The sequence below is a fragment of the Melospiza melodia genome, chromosome Z (assembly GCF_035770615.1).
Source record: "Melospiza melodia melodia isolate bMelMel2 chromosome Z, bMelMel2.pri, whole genome shotgun sequence".
In the NCBI taxonomy this organism is placed as follows: domain Eukaryota; kingdom Metazoa; phylum Chordata; class Aves; order Passeriformes; family Passerellidae; genus Melospiza; species Melospiza melodia.
The window spans coordinates 2,501,982-2,521,213 of record NC_086226.1 but is presented as its reverse complement, the minus strand read 5'-3'; the positions used below and the strand labels follow the sequence as shown (position 1 = coordinate 2,521,213).

General features: G+C 43.4%; 1 protein-coding gene across 4 annotated transcripts in view; it reads right to left on the bottom strand.

Moving 5' to 3' along the window:
* The window catches only part of EPG5 (ectopic P-granules 5 autophagy tethering factor), a 55,145-nt gene extending 36,322 nt beyond the window's left edge, over positions 1-18,823 (bottom strand). For all 4 annotated transcript variants that reach the window (XM_063181230.1, XM_063181232.1, XM_063181231.1 and 1 more), the window contains exons 1-14: positions 18,750-18,823; positions 14,287-15,192; positions 11,854-12,097; positions 10,890-11,026; positions 10,219-10,326; positions 9,177-9,250; positions 7,336-7,444; positions 6,913-7,027; positions 6,265-6,415; positions 5,218-5,373; positions 4,713-4,870; positions 1,097-1,251; positions 425-565; positions 49-213 (exon numbers count right to left, since the gene is read on the bottom strand). In XM_063181230.1, the coding sequence (XP_063037300.1) occupies positions 49-213; positions 425-565; positions 1,097-1,251; positions 4,713-4,870; positions 5,218-5,373; positions 6,265-6,415; positions 6,913-7,027; positions 7,336-7,444; positions 9,177-9,250; positions 10,219-10,326; positions 10,890-11,026; positions 11,854-12,097; positions 14,287-15,192; positions 18,750-18,797 (2,667 nt within the window). In that variant the 5' untranslated portion in view covers positions 18,798-18,823. The remainder of the gene's footprint in view (positions 1-48; positions 214-424; positions 566-1,096; positions 1,252-4,712; positions 4,871-5,217; positions 5,374-6,264; positions 6,416-6,912; positions 7,028-7,335; positions 7,445-9,176; positions 9,251-10,218; positions 10,327-10,889; positions 11,027-11,853; positions 12,098-14,286; positions 15,193-18,749) is intronic.
* Positions 18,824-19,232: the final 409 nt, after the last annotated feature.

Genomic DNA, 19,232 nt, shown 5'->3' with positions numbered 1-19,232 from the left:
TGCTCTGAAAAGGTGAGAAGGCTCAAGGCTCCTGTTCTCAATACCTACATGCTCACCAAGCCCCCAGTTCAGCCCTTCCAAGATAATGCAAGCCAGTTTATTCTCCACTGCTGTCAGGCTGTAGTTCAACAACCAGTCACGGATCAGGGCTATCTCGGATGAAGAAGGCTTCCACAGGTACAGGGGCAGTTCTTTAAACAGATATAAAGAAACCTTTGAGGAAAGAGAGCAAAAAGTGCACATCAGTACTCAGCACACAACAGTAATCAGCTATTTCAAAGGGAGGTATGACCAAAAACCCCACAGAGAGCTCTTTAACACATCCGTTCATAACAACCTGGTATGGCCTCTAGGTTTAACAGGGTGTCTGATTTAAATTATTTAAATTATAGACATCATTAAAAATGACCACATCATTACTTACCATCCCCACCTTCTCAATGGTCTCTCTAATCCGATCCAGCAGCACAGAAATGATCTGTGTGTGGATGCTGGCAATGGCTCCCAAGAGCTCCCGACCAACCTTGGAGAACGTCTCCCTTGTGGAAAGACTAACATAGGACACCTGAGAAGATGAGCAGGGAGAAGTTATTGCTTCTGGCTGACCTCCACTAACATGGAAATAAAATGGCAGACAAAGTTGATAAATGCCCATATGGAAAGTGAAACTGATTGCCCTAGAAGACCAGGAAAGTTCTGTGTCACACTGCCAAAAAATGTCCAAAACTAAACACAGGAACTACACAGCCACAGGCATTACAGAAAAGAAAAAAATCCCACCAAAAACTACAGAAAAAAACACCACATAAGGAATTCCAGAGCTGCAAGTTAGGCCTGCATGAGAAAAATGAAACAAAATAAATGTATTTTTATTTATTTGTTTCATTCTGGCTTCGTTTACAGAAAAGCTGTTCTTTTTCCCAGAAAAAACAAGTACTTCAGGTAATTTTAATTCACAGCTTTTTTAAAAAGCAGCACTTTTTTAATTCCATGGAAGAACAAACTATAGAAGCCATGAAAGTTTCACACCTTCCACTGCTACAAATAAAAAGAGCATTTTCATTCTTTTCCTGAATGGACCAGTAATGTTACTCACCTCATATATCTCCAAAACAACAATTTTGATAAAATCCTCATCAACATCAGCCCGTTTGGTTTGTGCCATCTGAGCAAATGTGGTGAGCAGACAAATTTCTTCTGAGCAGTTCATTGACTGGAGATACTTCTCAAACTGTGCAAGGTGCTCTGGATCTAGAAAAAAGTCAAATGAAAAAAACATGTTTAAAGTGCCGTAGGACACACATCAGTAGCATTTATGTAGTTACTCACTCAAAATCCCAGAGAAGTGATCTGTGGAGACCATTCCATGCCAATTACAAATAAAAATTCTGCAAGTATGTAGCCCCAGGTCTTGATTACACCCAAGAGCTATAAAGAAAGGCCAGTCCAAGCTTCCCAAATACAATACAAGAAAAAACACTGGATGTTTGGAATCCATCTCTGAAAACAGAGAACTGAACCTGCACAAGCAGGAAGCCTAAGATATATTTTCACTCAAATTCAAAGCAAGTTTCCTCTTCAAACCTAGAAGAGATATTAATAAAAGCAAATAAACATTCCATTCCTTAGGGTGTGGGACAACAGGAAGGTAATGATACAAAAGAACCTGTACAGGGCTTTGAAATGTTTTGGGGTTTTTTTGTTTCTTCCAAACTACTTGAAATAGAGTCTGTGCAGCAAAACAAGCACTAGAAGCAGCATTTAAACTGTAAAAAGTTTTGCAGAGTGAAATGCCTTCTCTGACCCACAACATGCCAACAGACACTGCTTACAGTGATTTTGTCATAGCAGCTGAACATAAAAAAAAAAAAAAATCCATTGTGCACACAGCTACCTAACCTGGACATGCATGTGCTCAGCGTGCTTGTGATCAAACACTTGCACTTAGGTTACGTTCTATTTTAAGGGCTTTCAAGAATTTTGCAACTGTACTCCAACCTGAGAAGGTCAGGCCTGTACAGCAAAACAGCTCATGGAACAGCATGCTAGAGGATTGTGCAATTTCAGAAAACAGCTTCTTCCAAAGAGTAGGAGAAACCACACTGCTGATAGATACAGCAGGCAAACAGGGGGTGCCTCATCCACTCACCTCCATTTCCTAATGCTATTTTTTATCCTTAATGCACAAGTTACAGACAACTCTGTTTTCCCCTTGTACTTTAGGGTTTGGTTTTTGTTTTTTTTTAACGTGATGCAGAAGGACATTAAAAATGACCACATCATTACTGCGTCTAAAGGCACAGCAGGATGACGGTGAGGAAGGAGAAGGGGTGAGCTGACCTCAAACCCACACCAAGCCATAGCAAGGGACTGAAGATGGGGACAAGGAATAAGGGAAGCAGAGAGACTCCCCCCAAATCCTGTCCTCTCATAGTGGAGAAGTAACATCTTCACCATCAACTTGGTACTTGACCCTATTCCTTTCGTCTAATCACACTACAACTCAAGTTCATGATGCCCTAAAAATCAAACTTCTCAAACCTTGTTACTGGCAGCAAGGAAACTGTGACAACAAATAAAATCATAGTATCCTTGGATTAAAGGGATATTAAATATTACCTAGATTAAAATCCCTGCCATGGGCAGGGATGCCACTCACTAGAATAGCAACCATGCTCCTGATGCCTTAGGATTTTAGCTTTTATATTTTTCATATATTTGTAATCCTGCAATTCTTTAGTTTATAACCCTAAACTCCATATAAAGTTAGCTACTGCTTTCCCATTTCCATCAGACAAAACAACTCCTCTCTAGGCCTGGGAATCAAGGGATTATGGGAATCAACCCTACTGCCTCAGACCCTGAGAAAAGTAAACAAAAATGAGTTGGGGGAGAGCAAACTTGTGGTAAATGCCTTCATTACCTGAAGCTGCAATTGGAACATTAACCCCCAATACGCAAATGGACCAAACTTATAATGAAAACATCCATGACTCCTTGCCATGTTTTTTTTGTACAAAAACACCGTATTTTGGGTGCAGCCTCTGGGGGTCTTTGCCTGCCCAAAATGTACCTGAAGGCCCTTCAATAAATATAACTGCTTTTTATTCCCTTAATTTTGTCTGGCCTCTGTTTTTAGGTAATGCCAAAAATGCATTACTCCCAACCCCTATGGACTTGATGCCTAAAGCTTCCATCATTTACAAAGGTTTGCTTCCACCTGCAGATTCACCACCCTTTTCTCAAGCTTAATTTGGGAGAGAAAATCACTAAAAAACCAAGAGAATGTTAATGTCATGGTCTTCCGGGGTAAAAATTACAGGAAATTAGGCATTAATTGGTTAGTGTCCATTGAAATAAAACATTTCAGAAGATTAGATGGATTTCACTGGAAGAACTGTTGATATTCCCTGTCTAGGTCTAGACACTGGTGGAAAACAGCATTATGCTGACAGAACTCACTGAGGAGAATGAAGAGGATAAAGAAATCCTGAATCAGCATGTCAGGGACTTTGAAACATAGAAGTTAGCTAGAAGCAAAACAATGCCTGAAAAAGATAATTATATTTTAAAAAATCTGATAATTATATTTAAAAAAAAATTGTTATTGCAACCCTTAACAGACACAGTAAAAATTTTCTAGCAAAACCAAAAATAAAGATGTTCTACTGACACAGTGTAACAGTCACTGTTTTGGCTGGGAAGTGCTTATCAGATGAGCACCTCATCCAGTGCACACAACTCCAATCTTGGAATCTCTCTCCCTTTCTGTGCAAATCACCTTAAATGTTACCGAGATTGCACAGAGTCAAAATACTCAGTAACTTCTCAGAATCACCATTTTCTCCTGCTTCTCCACCAAGACTGGGTACCTGGGATACCAGCCAGCTGAGAAGTAAAACTGACAAAAATGAGATCTGCTCTCCCGGAAGACAGCAAAGAAGCTGTAAAGCAGGGAGCAGTAAACTGTTTGTTTACCTGGCTCCCTGTCAATCAAGTCCTGAAATATTATCCATTAATGCAGCAGCAGAGGGAAACTAGCATTCCAGCTGGCCTCTAAATAGTTCTGCTATGGCTGAAGACACCACGTTCACTGTGCAGATCAACATGGGACAAAAGTCAAGAGGAAATAAAAATAAAGTGTGCGATGAGGACAAGAAATGCATGAAAAGAAGGCTTGAGATAAAGGAAATATAGGTGAGGATGATAAACAGTCTCCCACAATGTGAGTTACTAAAGCCAAAATTAGCAAAACAGGAGGACTCTAAAACTATCAGCAGCTCAACAGTCAGTCACCAAAAAAAAAAAAAAAAAACAAAAAAACCCCAACAAATTAAAAAAATTGCCACACCAACCCTAAGTGATACAGAAGTCTGTACTTTAGGATTTAAGCCTCACTCTCCAAATACTGTTGAAGGTCAAGATGGGAAGTCATACAAGAATACACAAGAGGTACCTCCTGCATGTCACTCCTGCAGCTCTGAGGCAGCCACAGAGAAAACCAGGACAGTAAATCTATCAGTTGCTGTTAAATGACAATTTGGGCAAACAGGTACTGGAAAACCATGAACTGCCCAAGACATTTCAGCAGCCACTGGACCAGTCATGCTGCCAAGGGTGCATTTAACAATGCAGCTGCAAAGAGTTAAACCCACAGCTGATGCAGCAGCAGCTGAATGGATTAGAATTGGTTCTGTGTGGGGGAATTTTACCTTTGAGTCTCTGCTTGTAGTCAGCGGGTTGAAGAGTAGAGCAGAGCTGCTCCAGGTGCTCGTTCTCAGCACAGTGCATGACAAAGAAGAGCCTCCAAAGCATGCTGCTGGACAAGGTTCCATAAGGCATCTCAGACATGAACAGCCAGACTCCCAACCTGTTGGATTTGAAGAGGCACTTAGGAACAGCTCCACCCTGATAAATCCCAGCATTTGCAAAGGAGACATCTCTGGCCCACACCTCTGCTATGTAGCAGAATAAGGAATATGAAGATGTGTATCAGCACCTCTGAGCCAACCACATTGTGAACTGACCAAGACTTCAGAGCTTCTGTCAGGTGCTACAATTTATGGCCTACTTCCTCCCCACCTTAATGCTACCAATGCACTGAAAAATCCTACTTATTTCAGTCTTGTTTAAACCATTAAGTATTTAAAGTTACTCTAAATCCCAGTTTCAAGTATTCAACTCCTCCAAAACTAAGCCAGTGAAGACATTACCCACCTTTTTGCCTTCAGAACATGTAGAACAGCTCTAAAAAACAGCTCATCAAACTCCAGCTGCAATTTTTCCACAGAGTAGGGGTGTTCTACTGATCCATATTGTTTATTGCCACTAACATACTGGGCCCAGTGGTCACTCACATGACACAGTGTCATCCTACACAGGAGAGCAAACAAGACAAAGAAAGATCATTAAGTATGTCACCATCACAGGAAAACACAGACAAGGGTAACCAGATTAGAGTCTAGCCACAAGAGACATGTCCAACATTTTGCCTTCTGGGTTCCGGAGCTTTCTATATAAATTGTATCGGTCAAATTTCTGTGTTCTCTTTCCTTGGTTTTGCAAGCTCACAAGGCACAATAATCTGTTACAGCAAATTAGTTTGTGTGTGACCTTTGGAGCCTTAAGGTAACTGTACACAATGAAATGGCAGAAAGTTCATATGGGAATTATTACACTGAGAAAACTACTGCCTCCATAACACAAAGGAAAAGATGGATTTTGTTTCTGATTTGACTGTATTCCCCCTTGAGAATACACTCATAGAAGCCATGTAGAGTAAATGCTAGAGATTTAAAAATAAAGAGCAGGATTTAGGCTTCAAATACATTACTGCAACAATAGGACATTTTGCAGGAAGCAAATTAAAAACCCCAAAACAATTCTGAGTAATAAAGGAAATAAAGCAGTAACATTGGTTATAGATAGGAGAAATTGAAGGAATTCCTGTTTGTTGGGTTTCATTGAGTATACAATACAAGCCTAACAACATCACTAATATATCAGCCTCATGTCCCACAGCTTACCTGGCTCCTCTGTACCAAAAGCATTTAGATTTTGCAATTCCCCATTTCAGATTCCCAGACTGGCTAATGCTGAACTGACCAAATGTCAGAGCAAAACCTACCTGAGAACCATTTGGGTGGGGTTTGGGGTTTTTTGTTTGTTTTATGGTTGGTTCTGAGGATTTTTCAGCAGCTCTGAATATCTAATGTATGTATAAAATGGACTAAATCACTCCACAGAGAAAAAAAAATCTCTTACTTGATGAGCTGACCAATTCTCTTCACAAACTGCCGGTACCGTGCTCTGTTAAACGTTTCTAATCCCACAGACAGAAGTTCCACTAAGGAGTTTGCAAAGGCAAAAATCTTCATCATCTTCTGGGGAGATGTTTTTTCAGGAAAATAAGCACCTAAGACAGAGACACAAAAATAAGTGCCAAAAAAATAAGTGAATTTTGGATTTTTAAGTAACTTAACAAGCACTCAAATCAACAATTCACCATCTTGTGAACTGGAATGTATGCTTTGTTTATGAAATGAACAATAAATACCTGCTAAGTATGAAAGTGCAAATAAACTATGCAGGTAATAAGACCTCTGGCAAGCAATTACAACTAAGAGGTGAGGGGGAAAAATAGCTCTGAAAGCACTTTTGGGAGTTAACTGACAACCAAACCCAAACTAAGGGAAAAGACTCTAATGGTTTGCATATTGCAATGAGGTTTTTATTTATCCCATACACAGGGCATATACTTCCAGCTCATCTCTATAGCCTGCAAGCTGCTGCACAGGTTCATTATTATTTTTTTCAGAGAGCTTCATAGTACAGTAGCACTTTTGGCAGTGGCAGTCATTAATATAATTAGCATAAACAAAATGAAGAATGACTGTCTAGCAACTGATTTACCTTCAGATGTAAACCCGAGGAACTGCTGAAAGAGCTCGTGAAATGGGAACTGTGACAACAGAGCAATCAAGTCATCTTCCAAGAGCAGAATCCAGCTTGTTTCAGGATCCTCATCCTATAGATAAATACAGGTATTTTCAGTATCTCTACAGTAAAACCAGTAGTAAAGGGCTTCAGTATTGTACTAATTTATAGTTTTGATAGGAGCAACTGAAATATTTGAATTCTCTCTGCTAATACTCATTACTGGAAGCTCCACTTTAGTTATACCACAGAGATAAATGAGACTAAAATAGAAGCAAATTCAAATCATGCTTTTTAACTTAACAAGTCAGACTTTCTTCACTCATTTTACAAAGATAAAGCTTGAACAAAAGCATAAAGGACAAAACAAAGAGAAACAAAAGAAGTCATCTTCTGTACCTCCTCTCCTCCTTCATCTACCAGAGTCCAGTTCCCAGATTCCTTCCCAGAAGAAGAGGAACTTTTCCTTTCACTTGGTTTCATATGGCACATGAAGTCCACACGATTTCTGGTTTAAAGTGAAAAATCAAGGGTAAAAAATTAGAAAACTAAAAATTCTGAATTTAATAACCTTTGAGTTAACGGAAGATATTAAAAATCCAGATGCAAGAGGAAGAATTTAGCAAGTAAAGCAGAAAAATGCCTGGCAGAGAAGGCCCTGGCGGTGCTGGTGCCAGGGGCAGGACACGAGCCCAGGGTGCCCAGGGGGGCAGGAGGCCAATGGCCCCTGGGCTGTCCCAGCCAGGCTGTGACACAGCCCCAGGGCAGGGCCTGTCCCTGTGCCGGCCCTGCTGAGGCAGCTCCAGTGCTGGGGACAGCTCTGGGCCCTCAGCACAGGAGAGACACCGAGGGGCTGGAGCGTGTCCAGGGCAGGGAACGGAGCTGGGAAGGGGCTGGAGCCCCAGGAGAGGCTGAGGGAGCTGGGAAGGGGCTGAGCCTGGAGCAAAGGAGGCTCAGGGGGGCCCTTGTGGCTCTGCACAGCTCCTGACAGGAGTGCAGTGCTCCCCTGGGGACAGCTGTGGAGGAGTCAAACTCTGCTCCCAAGTTACAAATGACAGGACCATAAACAGCCTCAAGTTGCACTAGAGGAGGTTTGGATTAGATATTAGGGAAAAATTTTCATGGAAACTTGTTCAGGCACTGCAAGAGATTGTTTGGGGCAGTGGAGGAGTCGGCATCTCTGGAAGTGTTCAGAAGGCTTGTGGATGTGGCACCAGAGGACACATGGCTCAGCAGTGGACACAGTGGTTCTGGGTTAAGGGCTGGACTCAACAACCTTAAAGGCATTTTCCAGCCTAAACAATGCTGTGATTGTAAATGACTCTAGGATAACCTGGTTCCTGACATGCAGGAGCTGTAACAGATAAGCCTCAGCTCTTTTACCAGTAAGAGCAGACCCTGTGGAGGCTCTGAGTTCTGGTATCAGCATTTAGAGCAGCACCCCAGGCACATTAAGTTGGCCTTTGTTACAAACACAAGTATCAAAAGGCACTGGCAACACACATTCCCTCAGGATACACTGGTTTTCCCAGGCAGTTCTAGAAATTAAATGTAAAAATAAAACCCTTTAAATTAACAGCTTTCAATAACAAGACTCCCACTTAACTCAAACCCAAGCTATCAAGATCACAGTGACAATCCTAAATACCCAGTTTGATTCTTTGACCTCAAAATTTGGGCAGAGGGAGAGGCAAGTTATGTATTTTATCTGGAGAACATAATCGCTTTCACTTGTGAGTGATTTGATTAACTACCTTCTCTAAGCACCACATTCCTACTAGATTTTTTTAGAATTTTTTTTAAAAGGATGAAAAATACATCAAGATGCCCAATCAGTGTGTACAACATCTCAACACCTTGACTCGGGGGATTCTATTGCAGCAGAGAGTATAAAAAGAGGAGACAGTATAAATAACAGGCCACAGTTTTTTCAGTTCTCAGCAAAGCAAGAGATATTTCAGAAGCCACAGTAACAAAATGTGTGGGTTTGTCAGTCTTCACAGCTATTTCACAGCTGAAAGAAAGCTGCATCATTCTGTGCACAGCAAAAGGAGGTACTGCCAAGGCTGAATTTTAAGATGAATGAGTAAAAAGACCTTGATTTAAACTGTGAATCTATTTGTGCCCACTTTTATGACTTTGCCTGCAATGAACTTTCAGACTTTTACAAGTAGATTGTATGTTGTGTTTTCTATTCTAAAATAATCAGAACATATTTATAAAATCATGTTCATACTTACTTGACAGGAGACATAAGCAAGGCAAGAGATTGCATGAAATGAAAGACACCCGATGGGTTACCCAAGACTTTGATCTGAAATTAAATGCAAAAATCTAAGTAAATGTAAATAAGCAAAAGGCAAATTATTCTCAGCAGAGAAATTGACATTTCTCATAGCTTTTTGTTAAGACTTAGAAGAATCCATAAATGACAGCATCCACACCCTGGACAAAGTATTGCCATGGCAAAATATTGTGACTTGTCCAAAAGAATTACTGAGAAAAATTAAAGGAGGGGTAGGAGGGGAAAAACCCAGATCAAAAGCTGCACAAAATAAAAGACAACCTCTCTCTTTGTGCCACATGTAGGTCTGGGCACCAGGGGTAATTCAGACACTGAGCACATGGGAAGATAAAATCCTACCACTTTAGGTTAATTGGACTCAATGGTATTAAGGGTCTTTCCCAAGCTAATTTATTCTACTCTATACTTCTACTGCATTGTTTGCCTTTCCTTTTAGCTAAATTTTCCTGTAACTAGATTCCAATGTTTTCTCCTCATAGAAGGGCAAATATATTCTTTGAAAAACACCCTGGTGCCTTTGGATATCCACAATCCATCTGACCTAGACAAAGTGAACTCTTTCCTTTGTCCCTGAACTTTCCAGGGAAACCAGTCCCACTTCAATGCATAGGATACAAAAAAATCTGTTCCTCCCGATCCCTTACACAGCACAGAGCTGACTCCAATCTCACTTTTTATATACAGCTGAAGTCTAAGTATGCCTTCCACTTTTTGGAGAACACTCCCAAATCCTGGTGCATAAGGCTCCCTTTCATGGAATCTCTCCAGTCAAGAGTGAAGCGTGTTCCCATGTCAACCTGCACATGGCTGTCCTAACATGGAAAAACGTATTCCCTGACAAACCCCTCACTGCCACCATGATTCCACACATCTGGAAAGGCAGTCATGAGGGATTAAGCAGGCACAAGACACTCTCCTCCCCTACGCAGGCCAGTCCCACTCCAACCTGCTGGCAGTAAAGAATTAAACATTCACACCTGGATGAATGGACAAGCCCACTCGCTGATGCCAGCTGGACACCGAAGGATGTGGTTGAAGAGGAAGAGGTGGTCACCTGGACAGCCAATTCTCTGCAGCACAGACACCTACAGGGAAGTGTATTGAAATCAGCTAAATAACCCTGGAGTTCATTTCCTTACAGTCTTGCTAACTAGAGTAATATTGTTCATTTCTCACCCTTTCTAACAAACCTGCATTTTCAGAGCATGTTACAGGAGAACAATATTTAAAATCTGTTTGCTTGCCTTATGAGCCACAAACAATTTTTTTGGCGTTAAGTAACTATTTTTTCTACAACTGCATTGAAATCTATTTCATTTAGAAATTGGCAGGAACAAAGGTTTCTCCAACATGGCAAGTCTGAACAGCTCTAATTTCAAAATAAGTAAAAGCACAATGAGTATTATTAACTTCACTGTGAGTAGTGTTGGCTGCTCAAGTGCCAATCCCCACTAATGCTACTTGATTTTTTCAGACAAGGGAATCAATTCTAAAGATCTGCTAAGAGATTCTGTTCCTCAAATAGAACAAACCCCATCAAAAAAAAACATTGCCCACAAGACAGGAAGCGAAACAGTGACACTTCCAGAAATTATTCCTGAATTCATCCTGTATGTTGGATCAGATATATCCATGTCTACTCCCTCACCAGTCTCTGCAGCCACATGAGAAGGTCACTGTGAAACTGAGGATCTTCAATAACCCTGCGAGTGAAGCTGAAAAGGACACTGATACATTCCTTCAGATGGCTCAGGTCTGAAGACAGATTTTCTGACTGCTTTGAAACTGCAAATTAAAAACAGAATTAATGAAGCTTTGAGAAGAAGTAGCAGCATGAAAAATGGGTTTGGGGCTGGACATAAGACTGCTCTCTGTATGAAAGCAGACAGCAAGACATTTCAACACTAAATTTGTCAGAAGAGAATACTTAAGAGCACTTTGTTTAATCTTGTAATTAAGCTCTGGACACTAATTATAAGAAGAATATACTGTGGTTATTCTCACAAAAGGCCTTCCCTCAACATCATTTTTAAGAACCATTTACCATGCACATAAACTATCTGAGAGGTGGAGTGCAAAGGGAGGAGCAATAAGAAAGAAAAATATCTGGGCCAGGAGGAGGAGAAATACTTTAGCTAAAAGATTATATTGGCACAAACTCAAACAAAACACTCAGGATGAAAACCAAAAAGATAGTTCTAAATATTAAGAGCTTAAGATTTCAAATGGCCTTCCAAGTGAAAGTAAAGTAGGAAAAATATCCAGCTCATTTTAGAATTAGGAAAAAGAACTGTATCAGATATTGCCTTGGACAAAAAAATATTGAGAATTAGGTGTCCCATCCACACAGTGTTTCAGTACAGTAACCAGTGTCAGTCTGCAGCTCAGACAGCAGAACTTCTGCATTCAGCTTTTACTTCCCAGGTGATAAAGTCAAGACAACTGGACATTTTCCTGTGAGAAAAAAGTTTCACTGATCCCTACAGAAGACCAGCAGTTTTTCGTAACAGGGGAGAAACTACAGCACACAAATTCCATGACAAGAGCCCAAAACTCCAGCCACACACAAGGTGCTGGCACCCTGAGCAGGACTGGGAACACAGCAAACACACCTTGCTCCTGCTGCTGCAGGGCCACGGATCTCAGCAGGGACGAGCTGCTGAGCAGCCTGTAAACATAGGACTCCACCTGCAAGCGGGACAGCACCGAGGTGTACGAGTGCAGCGCCAGCGTCTGGTGCACGTGCTCTGCTTTGGCCTCAAAGAGCTTCTTCAGCTCCCCCAGCACGCCCTCATTCAGCTCCACTGTCTGGAAGCGGTGGTGGCCTGTCACCTTGCACTGATCTGCACACACTCCCTGAAAAGAGAGCAAATATTTTATGTCAGCAGCTCTGACATTTTGTTGGGTCAGCACAACTGAAATCAATCACGATATAACCCTCTCTTAAACAGATTTCAAGGCTTTCATAAAAGGGGACATTTCATAAATGGAAAAGACAAATATTTGGCAATATCCTATGTGCTTTTGAGAGGTGCCAACCACTGAAGATTCATATCCTTGATTTCTGAAGAAAAAATATTTCATGAACCCTCGGTAACTTCGGTTTGGAAACAGCCAGAATTTACTTGCCTGCAGCACTGAGAGATGTGAACAAAACCAGGTGTCTCACTCCCAGTGAGTGCACCTGCTTCTCAGTTTACAGATTTCCATAATATTTGGACCTGCTATTTTAAAACTAAAACATTCGCCGGAATGAGATCAATATTTCCCAAACACCCAGGACAAATAATTTGCAGCAATTCCCTACTGCATGTTTAAAATATTTTCCTCTGCCTCATCTCTACTCCTTCAGCACAAGAAAAATACAATAAATCACATTCTTGCTATTCCTACAATAAATAACATTCCTGTTAATCTTTTATGCAATAAGGAAACATTCCTAAGAGCCAGCACTGTGAAAGCTTACCTTGAAAGCATCCCTGGGTTTCCTAAATTAGTAGAGTAAGAATTTTAAATTGGTATAAAGACAACAATTATTCTGTACAAACAATAAATATATAGTGAATTGAGATGAAATAAAGCAAGTAGCAATCTTACACAACTCTGTTGTGGCATTAGAAGATGCAGGAGTGAAGCCAAAATTGCTTTTGGTACAGAAAACAATCACTGCAAACCTTAGAATCCAGTGAGGTTCAGTGTTATTCCCCAAGAAAAAGGAAAGTATCCAGATATGTTCAGTTCCTCAACTCTGGTGAACTGCACTCACAGAAAGAGTAAAATCTACCCTATGCATAGGTGTAGAGCACCTCGGGACAATTTTGATGATGTGCGGGCTATAAACATCATCAGAACAATTTCATTCACTCCCATATTAATGCTGAGCTCCAAAGGCAAGTGCCACAGAAGGAGTCTGGAGGAAAACTTTTCTGATGTGTGCCCCAAAGAGCTCCATAAACCTCTCTGGTTTGCAGGCAAAAATGTTACAGAGTACCAAGCCCATTCTGGAGGTAAGAAAAACCACAGCTACACTTATGGAATGAGTTACTCCAAGTGGATTAGGGAGCCCTAATGCTCCCTCTGAGTTGGGGCTGCTCCTGAGCACAACTCGAGCTCCCTGCAGCAGAGGAATGACATCAATGGAAACTGTCCCTACGCTTGGCAGCAGGCCAGAGGGGACATCAGTGCTACAGCCACTCCAGCATTGTCCCCCAGGTCTGCCTGGAGTGCTGGGAAACTTCACGTGACACCACGGACAGAACTGGGTGTACACAGCTCATCCTTTCTGACCCAAAAAGAAATCACCAACATACATCCCACTGCCCTGCACACATCAGAGGTTAAAAATCAAACAAAAAAAAACTGTCTTAAGTCTCAAGAGGATGATATTCTGAAGTACTGGGGCTCAGAGGAGAGACAGAAAGCAAAGGCAATAATCTCTGGACATGGAACTTTAGAGCCAGAGGAAGCAAAGAAGTTGGTAAGAGGACTGGAGCACCTTCCCTATAAAGACAGGCTGAGAAAGCTGGAGCTGCTTAGCCTGGAAAAGAGGAGTGTAGAGACCTCACAGCACCTTCCAGTATCTGGAAGGGGCTTAAATGGAAGCTGGACAAGGATTCTTCACCAGGAACTGTAGCAACAGTAACTGTAGTTCTGTTACTACAGAACAGGACAACCAGAAAGAGGTCAAGGAACCAAGGACTAAAGGGATTACACTGAAACAAGGGGTAATTTAGGCTAGTTATTAAGAAAAAGAACCCTTTACTGTGAGTGTGGTGAGACACTGGCACAGGCAGCCCAGGAAGGTTGCCCCAATCCTGGCAGAGCTCAAAGCCAGGTTGGGTAAGGCCTTGAACAACCTGTTCTAGTGTGAGGTGTTCCTGCCCATAGAAAGCAGGGTTGGGATTAGATGATTTTTAAGTCCCCTCCCCTCCAACTCTTAACATTCTGTGATTCTTTTACAACAAAACACCTCAACTATGATAAACCTGGCAAGTAAAGTTAACTTCCAAATAGTCTGGGCTCAAAAGCAGCTTCAGCAACAGCACCTGCACAGTTTTCTGCTGTTCCTTGAAAGTCCATAATCTCCCCTTCACATTTTGGCAGTCCGTTGCCATGGCCTGCAGCTCTGCCTCAGCCAAGAGCAGCTGCTTCCTGCAGCGCATGTAGTTCAGGAGCAGCTCGTAGAACTCGTGCCTGTCCTGGTGAGCCACGCTCTCGAACTCCTCGGCGTAGGAGTCGACGTTCTCCAGCCAGGAGCAGGGCTCAAAGATCTTCAGCTGCTCCCTGGTGAAAGGCACCAGCTCTGGCTCGGAGGGCAGCTCTGGGTACAGCCTCTCGTGGTGCAGCAGGGGCTTCACTGCCACGATGGTGGGCCTCTCGTAGGACAGCTCCAGGGACAGGTCTGGGTACACGGGCCGCGGAACGCGCGCCTTGCACTTCTCGGCGCTGGGGGGAAGCTTCTCTGAAGAGCAGGAGAGAGGATCTCTGAAGTCTGGTCGGTTTTCAGCTCTTCTGCCCTGCACAAAGCCCATCACTGACAGAGGGGGAGCAGTACTGGACTGAAAGGTACTGCTCAGTAAGTCAGGATTTCTAGATCCACTAGCACCTGCCTCCACAGGGCTCTGGGGTTTGTCCAACTCGCTCTTCTCAACGCCCCCCACACATTCCTCCTGGGAAGAATCAGCTTTGACCTCTTCTGCACCTTTGGGAGGCTCCAGAGCCACTGCCAGAGCCCCTTCATTTGCTGAGGATAAATTATTTTGGGGGGTGTCAGACACATCAGTTACAGTTCTTCTATTTTCTACTTCATCTCTGAGCTGAATTTCTGTGAATTCTGCAGTATGTTCCACTTGCACTCTCACGGCTTGAGAAGACCCTTCTGCCACAGGAGGCAGGAAAACATCATCAGGCTCTTGTACCTGGGGCTCCTCATTACTTCTTTTCTTTTTTTCCTAAGAAAACAAAAAATTAACAGTGTCACTACCAAGTGAATCCCTTCATCTTGCATCCCAAATCCCACCAACACCAAAAGTAGTATTTGTCAGCATTATGACTCCAAAAGCCCTTTTAAATATATTGATTTTCATAATATTAAAGATAAAAATAAATATACGGAACAAATCCCTGTTCTTTAGCTCCCCTATGAAGACTGTCTACCACTGTGTGGTTTTGTGCTCTTGCACAAGGCTTCAACATTTCTAAGCAAAAATCTATAAATATCACAGGACAGGCTGTTCAATCAACACAGAAAACAATCAACACAACACACCTAAGAAGAGTTACTCAATCTCACCTATTGACAGGGAAAAAAAACCAAAACAACAAAGTTACTCTGTGATCCAGATCCATCTTACGGTTACAGAATATTTTAGTGACTAGAAAAATATTTTCAAAACAGTAATTTCAGAACAAAGCAAGTCTGGAATGTAACCCTTAGCTGCATTCTAAAACCATGGTAATTACTGAAATACCTACTTTCAGCAAGCAATACATAGAAAAACTTAACAGTGTCATTAAAACTGTTAATCAATTTAAAATCACAATTAGTTTGAGGCTCAATAATTCCCACAAATCTAATCTAAACTGTAGATTAGCTTCCTTTCCAAAAACACAGCACAGGAAATGAACTAAGATTTTGATAATCTGTAAATCATTTGCCAATTCACTGGCACAGTGATTAGCCAATCTGTAAATTGTGTAGATCTAGCACTTTATTAGGAGCAAAACTGAGGAGTTAGGTCACAGTGCTCCAGTTTTGGATGACCCAGATAATGTAACAATGAACACAGGTGAAATGAGTACAAGCCTTTAATTTTGGGGAAATAATAATAGGAAAAAGTCTACAGTTCTGGAAACTTGCTTGCAGTATCACATATAATTTTACTAAACATCTGTATGTTTTTGCCTTAAGAGAAAGCATAAATGAAAACAGCCCAAACTAAAGCACTATTGATCAAGAACACCTTGATCTCAAGGCTAATTTTACTCTGAACATATGGTCATAGGTCTTTAAAAAAAAAGAGGAATTACTCTGGCTTGGGCTTCATACTGTTTTCTGGTGTATTAAAAGCTGCAAACACCTGATCATAAAACAGCTCTGACTCACTGCAGGTGAGAGGCTAAAAATACATCAGTGCAATTCTGTAAGCCAGGACTTGTCATAATAAGCATCTCCTGACAATTACCTCAAAGTCAATAATGTCCACAGGATACTGTATCACTAAATCATATTTGCTCAGAGTATTGATCCACATATTTCACACAAACACATGCTGGTCCTCTCCCCTCTACAATCTCAACGTTTCCTCTTGCACTCCTCATACAGAATAAACTCCCTTTATCTCTCAGTATCGCCCTGCATCCCTGCCAGACACGTCTCTTTTTTAAAATTTATGATGTGCCTTTCAGTTCTCACTCTCCTAGGCAAAATAAATGGCACAATTGTTGAAAGAGATTTCATCTGACAAAGAATGACAGAAATCAAGTTCTGAACTAACACAGAGGAAAATTCTGCTTAAGCCACATATGAAAGAACCCCAGAATGGTTTGGCTTTAAGGGACCTTAAACACCATCTCATTCCAACCTTCCCATAGGCAGGGACACTTCCACTGGACCAGGTCACTCCAAGCCCTGTCCAACCTGGCCTGGAACACTCCCAGGGATGGGAAAATGGCAGCTGCTCCCAAGCCTTGCCCCATGCCTGATGCTGCACAGGTTTAACTTTGGGGCTACCGCTGTCAGAAGGCCCTGGGCTCCACTCCACCACCTGGCAGCTCTGCAGCTGAGCCAGCCTTTCTCTCAGCTCACAAGAACTCCAGCTTTTCAAAGGAATTGCATTACAGCTTTTCCCGTGGCATGGAAATGGAAAAGTCCTCAATGTGGCTGACCTGCAAACTGCATCCTCAGGCACACCCGGCTATTAAGAGAGGTGAGCACAGTAATAGCAACAGAAATACCAGAAATGGGTCGTGCGCAGCACTGGAGAATTCAGGGTTCTCACATGTGACACCTCCAGTGAATTGTTTCTCAGTGAATTTCACCTGCAAGGGATGGCTGAAGACTGCAGTCACCACACACACGTCCTTAATGAAACAGCAGTGTCATCCATGACTCACCACCTTCCTGCAGGGAACCCATTCTCTCAGGCAGCAGTCTGAAGGTCTGACTGCCTTGCACTCGACAGGGGGCTGAACCAAAACCGAAACAACAGCACAGTAATTCTTCTGGGATTGCTTTTCCCTGCAATCTTTACTTGCCTTCCCTTCAGGAAGCACACCCACACTCGACACTTAGATTTAACTGGTTTTACAGAACACTGGTTGATTAATTCAGTGTTTTCAAAGTGCTTTGACAGTCATGACTTCAATGTCCTTGCTCTATATGGTTGTCCATAGGGACAAAAAGAAAGAGGTCAAGGAACCAAGGAAAACATTTCCACTTTGTCAGGTAGTTCAAATCATTCCCACAAACATTCTGGATAAAGAAAATAAAGCCTTCAGAAAGCTGTCAGTACTAATATCATGAACAAGGAACACACTCAAAACAGAATAAAAACCTAAGAAGAGTGATACTCAAAAACTGCAGCACCAACTTATGAAGAAGCAGCACTATCATGTGTTACACACAGCATCATGTTCTCAGCGTTTCAAAGCCAAATGTAGACAAGATGGAGTATCACAGAATCACTGAACTATTTGGGTTGGAAGGGAATTTAAAGATCATCTCATTCCATCCCCTGCCATGGGCAGGGACACCTTCCACTATCCCAGATTTCTCCAAGCCCTGTCCCGCCTGATCTTGAATATTCCCAGGGATCCAGGGGCAGTCACAGCTGCTCTGGGCACCCTGGGCCAGGGCCTGCCCATCCTCAGAAGGAATATTTCCTCCCCAGTATCCCATCCAACCCTGCCTTGTGTCCATTTGAAGCCATTGCCCGGGTGCTGTCCCTGCCTGCCTTGTCCCCAGGGGCTGTGCAGCTCTCCTGGAGCCCCTGGAGGCCCTGGCAGGGGCTCTGAGGTGTCCCTGGAGCCTTCTCTTGTGCAAGTGAACACTCCCCAGCTCTGTCTGCAGAGTGAAACACTGTAAATGCGGGGAACTCCAGCGCTGCACATTCCCTCAGCTCTCCCACAGGACACGGGACCCCGGAGGAGGCCGCAGGACAAGGTAATAAAAACCTTGTTTACATCCTGCTACAGCACAAGGCCCGTCACCACCCTCACACGCCTGGCACACACTACGAAACCCAAGGATACGGAGTGCAGAACAGCAGGAATCTTTTTACGGAACAAAAAAAAACCCCAAAAAAAACACAACAACATCACACAGACACGCTCCCCCACTCTCCACCCTCCACCATTAGAGGCCGCACAAACACGGATGTAAACACGGCCTGGCGCGGCCACCCCCACACGCGGGTCGCTCCCTCGGCCCAGCGGCGGCGGAGCACGCCCCGAGCACGCCCCGAGCCCCCCCCGGTGCCGGTGCCGGTGCCGGTGCCGGTGCCGTTACCTTGGGGCGGGAGCGGGCGCGGCGCGGGGGTCGCACGGCCTCGGCCATGGCCCCGCTCCCCGCGCTCAGGCGGCACCGGGCCGCGCAGGGACGGGCGGCGGGACACGCCCCCGCCGCGCCGCCCAATCACAGGGCGCAGCTGGGGTGGGGCGGGGCCGCGGCCGTGAGGGAGGGACGGGGCGGGGCGGGGCCAGGGGCTGAGGGAGCGGGGGGTGGGGTCCGGGCCCAGAGAGCGTCGGTGGGGGGAGACAGACACTCTGTGGGGACACACAGACACTGCGTGGGGACACACAGACACTCCGTGGGCACACACAGACACTCTGTGGGGACACACAGACACTGCGTGGGGACACACAGACACTCCGTGGGGGCACACACACACTCCGTGGGGACACACAGGCACTCCGTGGGGACACACAGACACTCTGTGGGGACACACAGACACTCCGTGGGTGCACACAGACACTCCGTCGGGACACACAG